This window comes from Dipodomys merriami, unplaced genomic scaffold, assembly GCF_024711535.1.
Source record: "Dipodomys merriami isolate MVZ:Mamm:240054 unplaced genomic scaffold, mDipMer1.0.p SCAF_30, whole genome shotgun sequence".
NCBI lineage: Eukaryota > Metazoa > Chordata > Mammalia > Rodentia > Heteromyidae > Dipodomys > Dipodomys merriami.
Window position 1 is genome coordinate 708,077 of NW_027204493.1, and position 18,253 is coordinate 726,329.

General features: G+C 37.7%; 1 protein-coding gene across 2 annotated transcripts in view; it reads right to left on the bottom strand.

Annotated features, from left to right (window-relative positions):
* Drosha (drosha ribonuclease III) overlaps positions 1–18,253 on the bottom strand; it is a 129,922-nt gene that overhangs the window by 19,460 nt on the left and 92,209 nt on the right. For both annotated transcript variants that reach the window (XM_070040962.1, XM_070040961.1), the window contains exons 25-28: positions 14,463–14,565; positions 12,376–12,446; positions 2,657–2,701; positions 483–640 (exon numbers count right to left, since the gene is read on the bottom strand). In XM_070040962.1, coding sequence (XP_069897063.1) covers positions 483–640; positions 2,657–2,701; positions 12,376–12,446; positions 14,463–14,565 — 377 coding nt within the window. The remainder of the gene's footprint in view (positions 1–482; positions 641–2,656; positions 2,702–12,375; positions 12,447–14,462; positions 14,566–18,253) is intronic.

An 18,253-nucleotide genomic window follows, 5' to 3' on the forward strand; every position in this document is an offset into this window, starting at 1 on the left:
GTATTGCACATGCTAAGCAAACACATGACTACTGAACCACATGCTTAGCCTAAATTTTGTTTATTTTTGTAATTATTTCACTCATTGTCCAATCATTCATTTAGAGCAGAGGTTGGAGGACTGAAGCTGTTCATGGCCTGTATCAAAGTTTTATTGGAAGAGAGCCATAGTCCTTTGGTTATGACTACAGCTGCTTGAGGGCCAATTCTAATCACGACAAAGAAACCATCATGTGCTCTTCAAAGCCTAAAATTTCAGTATGTCTCTGGAAAAGCTTTGCTTCCTTCAAATTTTTCTTAAACAAGGAACAAGATGCCTGTTAATGGGATTTAAAAAAAAAAAAACAAAAAAAAAACCCAGATCAGAGCCATCCCTGGCCATACCATCACCTCCCTAGTCACCTGCCTCACAATGACTTTCCTAGTCATAAGTTTAAAATCCCAATCCCTTCGAAGGGACAACATTGAGTGCAGAGAACTCACAGGGTCAGATGGTTAAATCCCACAGTTCTCAACGTGAATGCCCTTGCCAGAAGTCGAACGTGAGTGAAAATTACTCCAATTGCTTCTTCAAACTCTGTAAGTTTCTGTAGGACTGGAGAGGTTTCAATAAGTTGTCGATCAGTATTTGGTTCTTGTAGCTATAGACACATAGAAAGAAAATGAAAACAATGTGTAGTGTTTGGTTGTAAGAATAATTATCAATTCTAGGACAGTATAAAATTCCATCCCCCATGGGCAGACATTTCTGAAATGCCATTAAAACATGGAAGCTTCTTTCTCATCTCTTAGAATGGCAAACAAACCTAATATTTAAAGAAGGCTCAAATAATATTTTCCAATCTTCTATCAAATTTCAAGGCCAAGTACTGTACACAGATAGTTCAAAATCCCTAGTATTAGACCAACTCTCCAAGGAAGAGTCAGGCTGGAAAGCAGCTGGTGGAGAATATACATCTCTAGTAACGCAGTGGTTCTTGAACTTTTAGCATTCAGGAGAACACTCAGAGGGCTGTTAAAGGCAGGTGGCTAGGCCCCACCCTGAAGTGACTGACTTCACAAGTCTGGAGTGAGAACTGAGAATCTGCCTTGCTGACAAGTTCCCAGGTAAGGTGGGTGGTCATCATCTGGGGACTGCCCCTTGTGACCCACCATTTTAGAGCAACTTGACTACTCCACGTCCTCTAGGCACCACAGTATTTTAGCAAACAAACACCATTAAAACTGAGTTTATGGGCTGGGAAGGTGGCTCAGTGGTAGAGCGCTTGCCTTGCATGTCTGAGGCCCTGGGCTCAATTCCTCAGCACCAGATAAGAAAAAAGAAAAAAGCCGGAAGTGGTGTTGTGGCTCAAGTGGTAGAGCGCTAGCCTTGAGCTAAAGAGCAAGGGACAGCGCCCAGGCCCAAAGTTCAGGCCCCACCACCGGACCCAAAAAACAAAAAACAAAAAAAAAACAAACTGAGTTTATGGGAGACAGTGAGGAAGGGTGACATTGTTCAAAAACAAATATACTCTTTATCTGACTTATATAACCTTATACCCTCTGTACACCACTTCTACAATAACAATAAGTAACTCCTTCTAAATGTAATTAACATAAATTATAGTCATTATACATTTTTTGTAAAAAACTGAGTCTAGCTTCCACAGGGAATTATTCCACTAGATACATGGTGCTCTATAATAATAAACCTGTAATGATTAGCAAATAGCAACTGAAAGGTGCCATTAAAATGAACCTTTTTAACAACTTTGGGCAATCACTGTTATTAATGAGGCATATTTAAAGTATTATGACTTAATGTCATTTATTACTACAAAGTCTCATTCATTATTTACACATATTTGAGAATAAAGATGTGTGTAGATGGATATGTATATGCATTCATCCCAAAGAGAACTAAAAGCAAAGTACAGTGAGCATTTTTAACTGATGAAAAGCATGTCACCATGTGTAGATCTTTTAAAATCCCTAAATCCTGAGCAAAAAGTAATCATATGGCACAGAATTTTTACTCTGCAGTAAATTTTATGCAATCTGAGTTAAATCTCTCCATTCCTAAAATGAAATTAGTTTACAACTTAGCAATGTTAATTATTTGTTCTCCTTTTTAAATATGCCAGACTGGCTTCCACATTGTTATCCCTTCAACACTGTATGTGGCATAGCACTTGTTAGTAGGGGTGATAGGACCAGTAATTCTGCTTTGTGAGGAAAGGTCAGCCCCAGACATCCTAAACCACATGAACACAAGGCATGGGTGCATCTTGCTATGAATTCTAATGACTTCCAAGTTTTCCTATCTGATTATTTGAAATTATAGCACCCAAAGGGAAAGGAACTACAGATAAAAGTGGGAGAAGCAGGGCTGGGAAGGTGGCTCAGTGGTAGAGTGCTTGCCTTGCATGCATGAGGCCCTGGGTTCGATTCCTCAGCACCACATAAGCAAAAAGAAAAAAGCCGGAAGTGGTGCTGTGGCTCAAGTGGTAGAGTGCTAGCCTTGAGTTGAAGAGCTGAGGGACAGCGCCCAGGCCCAGAGTTCAGGCCCTATGACCAGACCCAAAAAAAAAAAAGTGGGAGAAGCAAAGAAAGGCAAAGGAAAGTGAAAGGAAGATCTGGAGTTAAAAGCTCACTGCAGACAGGAAAATCACACTTACCTGGAGTGGGTGGAGTGGATAATTAAGCCAGACTTCTCGCAGGTCCTAGAAAATGGAGTGATGCCTTTAATGCTCAAGGGAAGCATTTAATACACTTGAGAGTACTAAATAAAATGTCATTATTTGAAATACTGAACTATTTCAGATGCTGACTCCACTTACTGCAAATTCAATAGCACTAGCAAACTAATTTTTTAAAGTGTATTCACCACTCAAGCTACCTGTAGTGACTCTAATTAGCCTTAAGCTAGGGAGGAAAAAAGCCTCCCACCCCAGAAGTCAGACATACCTTTTAAAACTAAGTTACACATTTGCTTAACCTAACAGGCTAGGTTAAACTGTTGTTCAGTTCATCCCTGCTAGTTCACTATTCTCCAGAAATGTGCATCCACTGTGCTTTCTACACACAAATAAGTGTATGCAATGTATTCTTTGAATATCCCAATTGTGGCTAAAAAAAAAAAAAGGCATCATAGCATTAAATTTTTATTTAGGGAAATAATAACGAGTTAAACCCAGAGGCAGTTATAATGAGAAAGTCATCAGGATTAAGGTGGTTTTCCTTCAGGTTTGGACCCTAGATAGCCTCTAAATTTTTACTTTCTGGCCTTAATATTAGGTCTCAGAAATAAATGAGAATCAAAATGTTATTTTAAAGAGAAAACATTTTACTGAAGTTCAGCAGTATGAAAAGAAAAGCTTCTAAATTGAACATAGCCATAAAGTCAACGATGGACTCCTGACCAGCTAGGCCTCAGCCTGAATATAGCACCAGTCTCAATGAAGAAGAGGAGCTACAAGAGACCCAGGAACATCTCACTCACCCTCTTACCACCCAGCATATTCCAAGACCTGCAGATACAGTAAGAAGTCTGTCCAATTCTTTGTTGGTTTTTTTTTTAACTTTTGTATTTTTTTACTTATTCTTTCTAGTCTACATATGTTCTTACTCTACTTTTACTTATATAGCTTTATAAAATTTTGTAATCTGATTTTTAACTCTTTTCTCTTCCTCAAATTCTTTTTATCCTTTTCTCTTTTTTCCTTTTCCCTGTTCTTCTCTTTTATTTCATTCATTTATTATTACTTCTACTTGAATGTTTTAAACTCGTAAGTTTACATTATTCTTGCTATTTTGTTTTCAGGGATAGCATAATAGCTTTTAATTGATTTTAATTGTATTGCTAAATCTGGTTTGTTTGGGTGTTGTTGCTGTTATCATGGTTTGTTTTCTCCTCAGAGAGTGGTACTAACAAGTAAAACTTGTAAGTAACTAACAAGTAAAAGAAAGTTGTTTACTAATACCAGAAAAGATGCCTGTACCAACAAATGCACAAACCACAACCTAGAAAAACAAGGAATTTGAAAACTATAATAACTTTAGAAGTTCACAAATCTTCAACAACTGAAATGCCAGGCAAAGAATCTAAAAGTTTACTTTAAAAAATGATCAGTGGCCAATGCCAGCACTTACACCTGTAGAATCCTAGCTACTCAGAAGGCTGAAATCTCCTGAGTAATATCATGGTTTGACATTAGCCTGGGCAGATATGTCTGTAAGACTCCATCTCCAAAATAACCAATAAGAAGCCAAGTGGTAGAGCAGCAGCCTAGCAAGCATGAGTTTACTGTCATTTTTTTTAAAAAGGATCTATGACCTCAAAGGGAATTCAAACAAACAGAAGAATAAATTAAAGAAGTCAATTCAAGACCTGGATGAAAAATTTAACAACAAAGGTGAGAAATTCTGCATGGGGATAGAGATTCTGGAGGGAAAAGAAAAGGAAAAGGGAGAAAGAAATAGAAAAGGAAGAAGAGAAAGGGACAACAGATAGAGAAACAGACAGAGGGAAAGAGAGAGAGAAAGAAAGAAAGAGAAAGAGAGAGAGACAGAGAGGAAATAATTATGAAAATTATAAACTCAATAAATCAATTAAAAACTCAGTGTAAAGCATCACCAATAGACTAGACAGGTGGAAGAAAGAATATCATTCACTGAATATAAAAGCAGAGAATTATTACATCCGATAGCAATTAAAAAATAGAAACAAAATAAAAAAATTCATGACTACAACATTTAAGATTTCTGGGAAATGAGTAAGAGACCAAACTTATGAATCTATGGTATACAAGAAACGATCAAGATACAGAATGAAAGTATATCATTTAATGAAATTATAATTGAAAATTTCCAAAATCTAGGGAAAGATATGGACATCTTAGTGCAGGAAACATAGAACCTCAAATAGACATGATTTTAACAGTACCTCTCCACAACAAATTCTAAGTAAAATGCCAAGAATACAGAACAAAGAGAGGATATAGAAAGTTGTAAAAGAGGAAGGCCAAGTTACTCACAAAGGCAAAACTTCAGTGGAAACCTCAAAGGCCAGAACGACATGGAGTGATGTATTTCCAGCTCTGAGACAGTTTCTGCTGAACAATATGACTATATCCAGCAAAGCTATCCTTGAGAAATAAAGATCTTGAATGTTAAGCATAAACTAAAGCAATTCATGACCCCTACACCAGAACTGCAGAAGATACTTAAAGGAATACTATACAAAGAAGAGGAAGAAATATATAGATAAGCACAAGAGATTAGGACAGAATATATCTCATTAGCAGAATAGATAAACAAATGAAAAGTAGGAAGGAATAAAATATTAACTCGGTAAATCAATAAACCACTAAGAAGAAGGCAGAAGTTTAATACATGCTGTTCAATAATAACCCTAAATGGAAACAGCTTTAAGTTGCACATTGGCTAAATGAATAAAAGACACAATTTAACTGTTCACTTTCTGCAATAAATTCACAGACTGAAGAGAAAGCGTGGAAAATGATAATCCACACAAACAAAATCTGAAAGAAATCACTACACTTATCTCTGACATAGCAGACTTCAAGCCAAAATTAGAAAGAATAAAAGAAGGTCACTACTGTGCATATTAAAAATGGAAGAAATCCAACTAGACATCAGTGGCTCACACCTGTAATCTTAGCCACTCCAGAGGCAGAGACTTGGAGGGTTGTGGTTCAAAGCCAGACTGGGCAGAAAAGAAAAAAAAATCTGTGAAACTGTACCTCCAACTAACCAGTAAAATTCTGGACTAGAGGTGTAGCTCAAGAAGTATATGCCAGCTGTGAACAAAAAAGTTGAGGAGAGGTCATGATGTTAAGCAAAACAAAACTGAAAAGAAAAAAGTCAAACGTAGGGTATACACATGAATAAAATAAGTACTACTGGACATAAGGAGAGAGGACTGTGGGTACAGTAATAGTGTATGCAACTTCAACATCCCGCTCATCAATAGATAAATTATCCAGCAAAGAAATCAACAAAGAACTTCAAAGTTAAATTACTACAGATCAAGTAAACTTAAAAATTATCTACAAGATAGCTCATCAAGTAGCTGTAGGAGGATATAAAAACAAAATTAAAAATCTAGTTTTTCTGTATAACAAGGTACACGTTGAGAAAGAAATCAGGAAAAAAATGGCATTCATAATAGCTTTTTAAAATATTAAGATTAAACGCAAGCAAGAAGTAAAAGATTTCTACAATGAAAACTAGAAAACACTGAAAAAACAAATTGAAGAAGACCCTAGAAGATAGAAAAACTTTATAGACTGGCAAAATTAATATTCTGAAAATAGCCACCCTGATCCTCAGGCAGGAAAGTCTATGAGTCTCTTATCTCCACTAAAACACCAGAAAATCAGAAGTGGCGCTGTGGCTCAAGTGGTAGAGTGTGTGCCTTGAGCTGAGGGAGTGTCCAGGCCCAGAGTTCAAACCCCACGACCAACAACACCAACAACAAAAAATTCCAATGTCATTCTTCACCGAAACAGGGTAACAACTCGAAAGTTCACATACAAGTACAAAAGACCTAAGCCATAGCAATTCTGAGCAAAAAAGATAATGCTAGAGGTACTACTTGACTTCAAGGTAAATTGCAGAGTCCATAGTAACTGACACAAAAACTGAGTCCAATAAAATAAAATAGAAGATCCAGAAATAAACTTATACAGCTATAGTCACCTGATTTCCAACAAATGTGTCAAGAGCATACATTAAAGAAAAGACAGCTTGTTTAACAAATGGTACTGGGAAAACTAATTATTCACATGTACAGACTGAAACTAGATCCCTATCTCTCACCCTGTACAAAAATCAATTCATAATGGATAAAGATTATAATGCAAGACCTGAAACTACTAAGAGAAAAGACTTTAAGAAATAGTAACGTGCAACAATTTTCTAAATAGGGCTCCAAAAACTCAGCAAACATATGAAGAATTGACAAGTAGGAATGCATCAAGCTAAGAAGCAAAGGAAACAGCTGAGTAAAAAGCCTATACGGAATAAGAGAAAATTTTAAAAATTATTCATGACAGATTAATACCCAGAATATTAAAAAAATTAAAAAAATAAACAGCTAGGTGCTAGTGACACACACCTGTAATCCTAACTATTCAAGAAGCTGAGATCTGAAGATTACAGTTTGAAGCCAGCTTGTGAAGGGAAAGTGTGAGCTTCTTATCTCCCAGTAACCATCAAAAAGCCATAAGTAGAGCTGTGGCTCAAGTGTTAGATTGCTAGTCATGAACACAAAAGCTCAGAGACAGTGCCCGGGCCCTGGATCCAAGCCCTAGGACAGACACCAAAATAAACAAACTAACATCAAATGAACAAATAATCCAAACAATAATCAATAAATAGGCACATTAACTGAAATGAGCAAATGAATTGAAAAGAATTTTCGATAGAAATGGCTAACCAATATATGATACAATGTTCATCTTTCTTAGCCATCAGGGAAATACTAATTAAACAACATTGAGATTCTATCTCATCCTGGTGAGAATGGCTATCATCCAGAAAACAAAAACAAAACAAAAAGCTAAAAAGAATCTTATATACTGTAGGTAAGAAAACCATATGGAAGTTCTTCAAAACACTAAAGATAGATCCCCTATTATACAGCTATACTATTCCTGGGCAAACCCTGGAAGGACTCTAAATTAGAGTAGAGGCTTACACATCTACTGTATTTACTGAGGCACTATCACAATAGCCAAGTTAAGAATCAGCCCCATGTGCCCAGCAACAGATGGATAAAGATAATGGGAAATATCTCACCAATGGAATTTTATTTGACCATAAAGAACTACATGTTATCATTTGCAGAAGAATAAGTGGAACTGGAGAACAAGTTCAATGAATTAGCCAATGTCAGACAAATACATGTTTTCTCTCATATGTCAAATCTAGATTTAGCAAAAGAAAAAGATATAGACATGAAAGCTGAATGAACACTATGTGGGCAGAGGAAGGGGGCCAGTGGGAGGTAAAGGAAGGGTAATAAAGGGTCATAGGGAGTAACAATAATCAAAGTATATTATATACTTATATATATAATATATATTATATATATTACATACACATGAAAATGCCACAATGAAATCCATCATTTTGTACAACTAACATATGCATCAAACTCAAAAGAGATGCTGCATGTAGGAGTTTTAGATTTAAGGGGCATGCATGTAATCTTCACACTCCGGAGATGAGGGTGATCTGGGGCAATAAAAAAGGATTCACTGGAAAGGAAAGAAAAAAAAAGAAAAGGAGGAATGACAAAGGCTCACTTTTTGTTCCCTGGGTTTAATTCTGGTTTAACTGGCAGATTCCTTGGACTCTCTAAGCCTTTGTTTCCTCATGTGTATGCCACAGATAATTGCGAAGTATCCTCAAATGCCTCAGTGAATTAGCACTGTAAACCCGAAGTAAAGTGGTGGGCCACAGGAAATGTGACTGTCCATAATAATGTATCAGCACAATAAAACAGCTCTCGCTCCAACCAACCCCAATCTCCAAAAGCTCAAGATTCTCTGGGACATTCTGGTTCATTTTCTCTTTGCTGCTGCATGTTATTCATTCCAAAATGCTGATTCCTCCTTGGATGCTCTTAGCCGTTCATCATCGGGTCACATCCTAACATTCACAACCAGACTATTTCAACTGCTAAAATACTCTAGTTGGCAAAGATTTAGATTGGGATCTCCACGCTACCATTAACCAGCTCAGAGAGCATATGGACAATTCCACCTGCAGTTTGCTCCTCTGGGAAATGTTCAAGAGTGATCAGGTCATTCATTTGTGCCACATATTTTTACTGAACATCTATTATGTATTAAGCTCTTAAAATGAATAGGACACTATCCATGTCCTCAGAAAGGCTCAGTGGGAAAGCATGATGGCAAATAGGGATAATTAAGTAACTTGCTTAAGTTTCTAATGGTGAAAAATCATTCAAAACTAGGTCAGAGATGCTACTTTTCCAGATTGAAGGAAATGGAAACGAAATAGTCGAGTTGTCAGATGTTAGACTTCACATCAAGATGGGGAGAGTGGACATGAAGAAGAAACCACACAGGAGGACTCAGAACACTCTGCCTGCGTGGTATCAGATAAATCTTCAAGAGGATCTGAAGAATTCAGCAATTCAGCAAGTGAAAATCAAAGTGGAGCCTCAGAAACACACACACAAACAAAATGCCTAGAAATATAAGGGCACAAAAAGGAAATTCCTAGAAAATGACATAAAGAAGTGGAAATAAAGGATACTGAAATAAAGGATACTGTGTTGCACAGTATAGACTTTGATAGACAGTGATCAAATATTTTAAGCAAGAAAGACCTGTGAATTGTAGATCTATCATGTACTATGACAGGTGGACTGCAGGGGTGGGGAATAGCAGTCTGTTAGGTGAGAAATGAGGAAACCAAGATTGAACACAATCGCTGAACCCCTGTGGCCAATGCCTACAGTCTTGGCTAGAGAGGAGGCTGAGATCTGAAAACCAAGGTTCAAAGCCAGCCCACACAGACACGTCCAGGAGAGTCTAATCTTCAAAGTAGCCAGCAAAAAAAGGGGAGGTGGGGCTTCAGGACCAGTGGTGAGCAACAATGCTGAGTGAGAGTGTAAGGACCAGAGTTCATGCCCTAATGCTGGTATGGACACGTACACACACACACACTCACATTCACACACATACATTCACACAATGAACATGGTAGGAGAGTGAAGCAATTTAAAAGCCAAAGATTGCCAGTGATAGGGTAGAGGGAGAACAAATCTTAGCAAAAGGAAAGACTCTAAGGCTTCTGGCTGAGTTAGGACTAAAAGTGACAGATTCCATGCTAACCATGAGAATCTGTGGACACTCAGGAGAGGCTGATCAGGTGATCTTTCCAATTTCTAGAGCTCCAGAGATGTTGGGGAGATGTTGGGGACAGAGTTCATAATGAGAAAATAGACAGGAAAAATTATGAAATACCTCTCCTTCTTCTCAAGAAGGCCACTCGGGTAACCAAAATCAAACAATGGCATGAATATACTAGGTTACTTTGAGGTTACTCCAAGACCAAAAGCACCCAGTGTCTAAAAGAGCGTAACATCAGTTGAGAGAGAAAGAAGATAGTCCTGACATTAACAGGGCCAGGAGGACAGACATAGACTGAACTAGAAGCAAAGTTAAGAGGAAGCAAGGTTTCCCTCTCCCTCAGCAGCTATCAGGTGTCATAAAGACCGTCTTCGTGCTCTCGCCTATTCTGCAGTGTCTTACCCCTGAATAATAATTAGCGGGGCACTCAATTGCTAAACTTCCCTCACTCACATGAGGAGCCAAACCCAAAGCCTGCCCCACTGCCCTTCTCACTCTCTTAATTAATCCTATTTATTTTTGTTTGTCCATACAAGGTCTTACTATGTGTCCTAGGCTGGCCTTGAACTCATGATCCTCCTGTTTCAACCTTTTGAGTGCTGGAATTAGAGGCATGAGTCACCACACATAGCGCTCCTGTTCCTCCAGTCAAGAATCTCAGAATTAAGGAGGTGCCTCTCTTCCTCCTACGTGTAGATGCCTGCTGGCCTTGATTGGTCTAAAATACTGTCCTTGACGTCTTTAGCTGGTAAGACTTCATGATACTATTACTACACAGAAAGTACAGTGGTTTGCTAATGATTCTCACACCCTTCAGAGAGCAGATGCAAACCAGTCTGGAGATTTCAAACAAGTCAGAATGTCTAAGTTTGTGAACTTGAAAATTCTGCGTTAGAAGCCCTGAGTCATAGAGCACTCCACAGTTTCCTAAAAAGCACACTAAAACAAACTGTGAATCTCAGCTGTCCCATTTGTAAGAGAACACTCAGACTCTGTTCTTCCATTTAGTCATTTATTCATTTCACTCTCTTAACAAATATTTACTGCACGCTGTACATGCCAGCGTTGCATTAGGTACTGGAAATATAAGATAAGCTTGCAAAGTAGACAAGTGGGAGAGAAGCAGTTTGAAGACAGAAAAGAATCTCAACACAAATGGATGCAATTAAGAACACAAGGTATAAAAAAAAAGCTGCAGGAACAAGAGCAGAGGGATAGATGCAGGTGAAGGAGAACTGGGCAGAGGCTGACTGGGATGGGGAGACACAGAGGCAGACAGGAGGGACGAAACAGTGAACAGGTTATCGCAATTGCCAACAGAAGATAAAGGCCAGAAGAACAATTACCTTAAGGTTTCAAGTGCAAAAATACATGAACTCTTGTTTGCACCTTTGTTTATATGAGTAAGACATCCTCAGATGTCTTTAGAAAAACATGTAAGGGATGGGAAGGGGAAACAAAGAGGAGACAACAATGCTTGATAAGAAATGTACTCATTATCTTTCCCATGTAATTGTAACTCCTCTGTACCGTATTTTCACAATTAAAAAAAAAGAAAGAAAAAAGTGTAACAAAAATCTAATTTTTTGATATGAATATCATCCAGGTCATACTTTTTAAACTATTGATTTTTTTTCCCAACCCAAAGAAATGCAGTAATAATATCTGACAGCCACTTAAGCTAAAGGTTTCACAAAAGCTTAAAACACTGGCTTCCTGTGTTCTTTATTACTCCACAAGGGCTATTTCATTCAATTATGATGACATTTCAATTTGGAATACAGAGTTGCCTCCCCCTTTAAGTGTTAAATTGACTTGTTTTGGAACAACAACAAAAAAGGCAACTAGTATGCTCTATTGCATGCAAGATTAAAAAGGTATCTCTGGCACTATTAATAGCTTAATACTTTAGTAACAACCAGCACTATTTTAGGATTTTTTTTTTCTCTTAATAACTATAATTTGCCTGGGGGGGGGGGAGGGGGAAGATTCTCCCATGCTCTATTCTTCACAAACACCCTGTGAAGTGACTTTTGGAAATACATATTCATTTATCTCGTCTACATAATTTACATAAAAACAAATCACCAACAGGAGAGCCAAAAGGCTCTAGCTTCAACTAAGCCTGCATGGGGTAGGTACCCAATGATTATAAAGTATAAAATCATAATTAACTTGAGAAGTTTCTAAATGAAGCTAAGTCCAATTTCATCTGTATTCCTACTTCATTTCAGAATGCCGTTCATCTACAGACCACAGGAAAGGATGGCTGGGTGAAATAAAAACTCCTCCTGTAAATGCCTCCCGACTTCCCCACCTGCAAGGCTGGAGAAGGCTGCTTTGGATGACCTGACATCTACCACCGTGACAAATTGGGGCACTTAGTTTCTCCCACAAGTCTCTTCAAAACACAAAAAAGCAGTGGAAATAAAATCTTCCAAAATGATGTCTAACAGAGGAAAACAAAAATGGCTGAGGATAAATACCGGATCATTAAAGAGTAAGCGTCCAAATAACTGCTTGGCTTCCTCCAGGCTTCCCTCCAAGTAAACAGCTCCTACATAAAAAGAAGACAACGTCGAAAGGAAGGCTGCATTAATATTCAGAGAAAATTACATATCGCTATAAAAAGCAAAAAGGCAAGCCAGAAACCAGTCACAGAAAGAAAAAAAAAAAAGGATAGGTTTAGGAGTGATGCTTTTAAAGGTAACATCTTCCCTCGTATAGCAATGCTTTGTATATCAATTAGACTGAAATGAAAAATCCAGTTCACTACAACCTAACTCTGATATTGTGATTAGAAGAGTCCAACTATGCATGACCATGAAGCAAATGGATATGGACTCTATTATGGAGATGGTGTACAAGTAGTGACTGTATTCAAGGTTTATGCTTTAGATGAAATATACACAGGTATCTAAAGAAAAGCACGATAGACAAAATCAGTGTCCCAGGCCAACGGTGCCTTCTGCAAATGAAATACAGGACAAAGCCAGGGCCCAGTAGCTCACTCCTAAAATCATTCTACAAGGAGGCTGAGATCTGAGAATTGTAGTTCAAAGCCTGCTCAAATAGAAAGATTTGTGAGACTCTTCTTTCTAATTAACCAGCAAAAAAAAAGCCAAAAATGGGGGTGTGGCTCAAGTGATAGAACATCAATCTTCAGTGAAAAAGGCCCTGACACACACAAGCACAAGCCCTAGTAGTGACACACTTGTGCATACATACACACCAAAAACATCAAGATAACTTTTACAACAGTAAAACATTATAGTCACACTTCATTCAGTATTAAATAACCCTGGAGGAGGATAGTCATTCTTGAAATGAAGGAAGTGTTTAGATCTTCAGATATGTGCTCTGTGCTCAATGTTAACACATGAAGTCATCAGGGCTTTTAGTAACTAAGTATATTTCTTAATAATTACAACTATTTAAAATGTCTGGAATGGTAGCCGATGTTGTGGTTTGGTGGGTCTTCATGCCCAGGACACTGTGCAAAGTGAATTCACATTCCTGTCACCATTATGGTAATTAGGTAGAGACTTAGGTAATTAGGAGAGACTTAATTAAGCCAAACTCTGCTCCGGATTGGATGTTGCCAGGACTGGATATTTTCAAGAACTCTTGAGGTAAGTGATGTTATCTTCATCTCCCAAGATGGGGAAAATAAAAGATATTAGAGACTAAGAAACTGATAACTGATAGGACAGGCAGCTGAATCACATCTGCCTAGCTCTTGGAACCCAGAGTAATACTAACTGCCAAATACTATGTGCACATTTCATGTGATAAACTCTCCAAAAATGGTGAAAAGTAGCCATAGCCAAGAAAGACTGTGGATACTTATTAAGCATTCTTCTCCTAGCAGCCACATGAAACAATAATGGGAAACTTTAATATTCACTTTCAAAGAAATAGGACAAAAGGGATGAAGTAGAGGTCTTTGGAAAATAGATATAACATGATTCATTTATTCAAAACAATCGAGAAACTGTCAATCTACTATGACATTTCATTGTAATCAACAGCTAATTAGTTCTCCATAACTATCCATACCAATAGTGAACTGAATCCTGGATGTGGACAAAGAACAGTGGATAGAAGAGAAGTGAAGGTTTACAGTGGCCATGCTTCAAGTGAATAAAAAGTAGTTATAGGGATTCAACACTTGGTAATACAGTGTTTTCAAGACAGGTATATCAGAAAAAGCTTCCAAATAATTTCAAATGTAGTTTAAAAAAACAACACTGGAGTTTCTTTAGCAAATATCCATCTAGTTCATTTGAATATGTGACCCTGAATCAAAGCTAGGAAATAATCCATTTCCCTTTTAATTCACTATTTCGACTCAGGAAATACTATACATCGATATGACACCAGATGCCAAAACTGCGAAAGAAAGTATGATTGATGTTTTGGAGGAATTAAATAACTAGAACAGAAGGCTGGGGGTGTAATGTTAGGGATATTATATGCTTTGAGATCAAGTCATTGTCCTAAATTTTTCAAGAAATGCTATATGCTCTCCATAGCTTACACACACAGGAAAGAAGATTAAAAAAAAAATTACCTATCAATGCTTCAAAACAATTAGCCATTGCATGTCGAAGGTCTGATTCTCTACACAGGTCAGGTCCATGAGCATATAGCATAAATCGATCCAGCTCAAGTTTCTATAAAAAGCAAAATGACAAAAAACAAATAAAAAAGTAAGAAAAAGTATGCCAAATTCCCAACTAAAATAACTCAGCATCTCCTGGGGAGGGGAACGATCCTCTTTCACATTAGTTTCCTCAGACCTTATTTTACCCTTCAGTAGGAATCCTTTACATGTAGTTCCACTCTGACTCAACTGACTCCCAAACTCCAATAGTTTGAGGTTCAGAACTGATCCAATTTGATCCTTCGAAAACCCAGTTTAGATGAGATGTCAGTATAAGCTGTAGTAACTTTCTGCTACTCAACCACAGGTCCCTGGGTTCACCTAGTACTTGTAGGAAGACACAACCCTAACCCAAAGTTTTAAGAGCTTCATATCTTTGATTCTACAGGTAAGTATGTGGTATTCATGTCTACACCACACTGCACAGATGTTTAGGAGCAGGGAAAAGGAAGCCTTAGAAGATACCAAAATACCCAAGTGTGGTGTTTCACACCTATAATCCCAACACTTGAGAAGCTGAGACATAAGGATCTTGAGCTTAAGGTCAACCTGGTGTCAAAACAAAACAAAATTTCAAAATTCCTTACAGTTTTAAATTTTTTTTTGATTTAGCAAGTATTTAGGGGGCGCTAAATCGTTGTCATTTAGGAGGCTTCTACACTTCCCTCTGCAGGCTTAGTGAGATCTTCTAAGGAATTGGATATATCCCAAGGGCCCTGACAATATCACTTGGGGTGAACAGTAAGCACTTCTTTGGTGATTTGGCCTCAGAAAATTTAAAGCCAATGAGTCATTTTATTCCCAATTCCCTGAGTGGGAAGCAAGAAATGTTTTTCCCTTTCTCCCCATTTCTTCTACTTTATTCTGATAAACCCTTGCTAAAACTGCACACAAACATTTTAAAACAAAAAAATATATATTATTACAAAAGAAAGAAAATACAATCCAAATTTGTGGTCCTATACAGAGGTGGGATTATGAGTTCATCCATAGATACTTTGTTTTCCTATAGTTTCATTTTACTCTTACCTATTAGTTCCTCTCTACTTTGCTTTCATTTTTGTTTTTTTTTCCCCTAGGAGACAGGGACTCCCTATGAAGTCTAAGGCTGGCCTCAAACCCTCAATACTCCTGCTTATGCCTCCTAAGCACTGGAATTACATATGTATATATCAAAGCTGGCACTTTCACTTTGATTTCTGTAGCTTCTTGTTTATTACCGAGCAGATAATTAAATATAATTCCTTTTTGAACTAGACACAAGATGGTTACTTTATTCTAAGATTGAAATTGTAACGCTTTTCATAAAAGGGAAAAATACATAAATATTGCATAAATCTGCAATAAATCTGTTTCTATTACAATGAAATTCAAATCAATAAATAGCTAATTAACAGTACCATGTTGTGTAATATGGGACATCACAAGTCATTAAACAATGGAGCATAGTAGGAGGCTCATCAGATAAAAGATTTTGTGTATGTGTGTTAAGTAGCCGTAAGATTATAATGCAAAAAGAGACAACAAAAGCAAGACACACAATCAGTATTTTACATGGCTATTTCTAGAGTCAGAAATACACTCAAATGAGAGTTTTGACTAACACAAATATAACAACAGAAAACACCTCTAAAGAAAAATCGATCCCAAAGTACAAGAGTTTACACTGGAATATGCAGATTTCATCTGTTTCACAGCTGCACTGGGAAAATCCAATTGTTTGCTCTCCCTGGAGCCCTGCTTGAAAGCAGATTGCAAACTGCATTTTTTTTCTTAGAAACAACTATTCTGAAGTGCTGAGAATCTCCTGACTTCTCCCATTTCCCACCCTGTTATCCTTATATTTCCACAGGCATATTAGTGGAACTTGTACAAAGGAAAGACAGAGTAAGGGCTGCCAGCGTAGGTCAGTGGCAGAGACTATACTAAGCACACGCAAACTCCTGAGTTCAACCCCCAACACCAGAAACAATGGAAAGAGTAATGTTCTACTATGTCTGTGTTGAAATGTTCATCTCTCAGGAGATTCTCTTCCACATCCCCCAATACTCTAATGGTGAAGAGACACTGGTCTAGACTGGAGAAGATAGGACCATCACAGCCTTCTGCTAGAACCCAGTACTATGGGAATGATAAGACCTATGCTTAGTGTAGGAAGATCAAGCAGAAATACTAAATAGACAAAAGAAAATGACCACTCTATCATTACTCATTGCTCTTTATAAAACCCAGTCTGTTATGTAATAGCTTGTTTCTGTGCCAGTACAACTTCCCACACTTTGTAAATATCCTCCCTTCTGTCATCGCTACAAATGTTTGAAGAATAACTTGCAATCCCATTATATCCTGAACTGAGAACAATGGGGAATGGAGTGACAATATACTTACTAATATGTATTTCCAATTAGGAAGCATTTGACAATTAAATCAACTAAACCCTAAAGCAGTTTTACATAGCATTTGGAATGGTATTCACTGGGAAGTTGCTATAACCAAGTCAGCTCATTTGAGTACCTAGGGTCTTTATTAAGCATCCCCATTCTCAAATGCCACCAGGGCTGGTTCTAAACCAATCACTGTAACTACAATGATGGTATTACATAAGATAAAACAATACCTTAGCCAGGCGCCAGTGGCTCATACCTGTAATCCTAGCTATAGGAAGCTAAGATCTGAGGATGGAGGTTCAAAGCCAACCAAAGCAGGAATGTCTGTGAGACTCTCTTATCTCTGATAAATTACTCAGAAAAAGAAAACATTGTGCTGTAGCTCATGTGGTAGAGAGCTAGCCTTGAGCACAAAGAGGCTCAGGAACAGCACCCAGACCCTGAGTTCAAGATCAATGACATCCAACAACAACAAAAAAAATGCCTTCTTAGTACCACAAAAACTACAGGCCAAATGGACCTTGTTTTGAATAAAATTAACAAGTTGATAAGATCAAATCAATAAACCAGCCTGAAAGTAAGATGGTTCTATCTAGTCTTCTGTGTCAAATTCCAAGTCAAAATGAAGAAGGGGGAGAACTTAAGGTAAAAATGATCTGGATGTGTGCCTCAAGACAGACCCTGAGTTCAAACCTCAATAACCATCACCGCCAAAACAAAGGATGAAAACATTTAAAACTTAAGGACAGCTCACAAGAGCTTTTCTATTGGACCCTTGGTCTTGGGAGATTGAAGAGCCATGGGTCTTTCTGTTATTGTATAATCCCAAAAGGTCTATAAAAGTGTATAGATTTATCCTAGGGACCACAGTAGGAACAATACAAATAACCAACGCCCCCAAATTTATTGACATCTTTATGTGATTATTACAAATAAAAATCATCCCAAGCACTTTATAAGCTGGCTCATGAAAACTCAAGGATCAACTTGTCTACGGGCTCTCCTGCTTGCAATATGATGTGTGGACAGAGCTCTGAAGGGCCAATGAAAGGGCCTCATTATTATCTACTATGGTTTACTAAAGGTCACATGGAGATGAAAACATCAAACTAAACGGTGTAAGTAAAACCCGTAGCACAAATCTAAATTAAGAAGAGGTTCGGCCGGGTGCCAGTGGCTCATGCCTATCATCCTAGTTACTCAAGAGGCTGAGATCTGAGGATCATGGTTCAAAGCAGCCTGGGCAGGAAAGTCCTGAGACTCTTATCTCCAATTAACCGCCAGAAAACTGGAAGTGGCACTGTGGCTCAA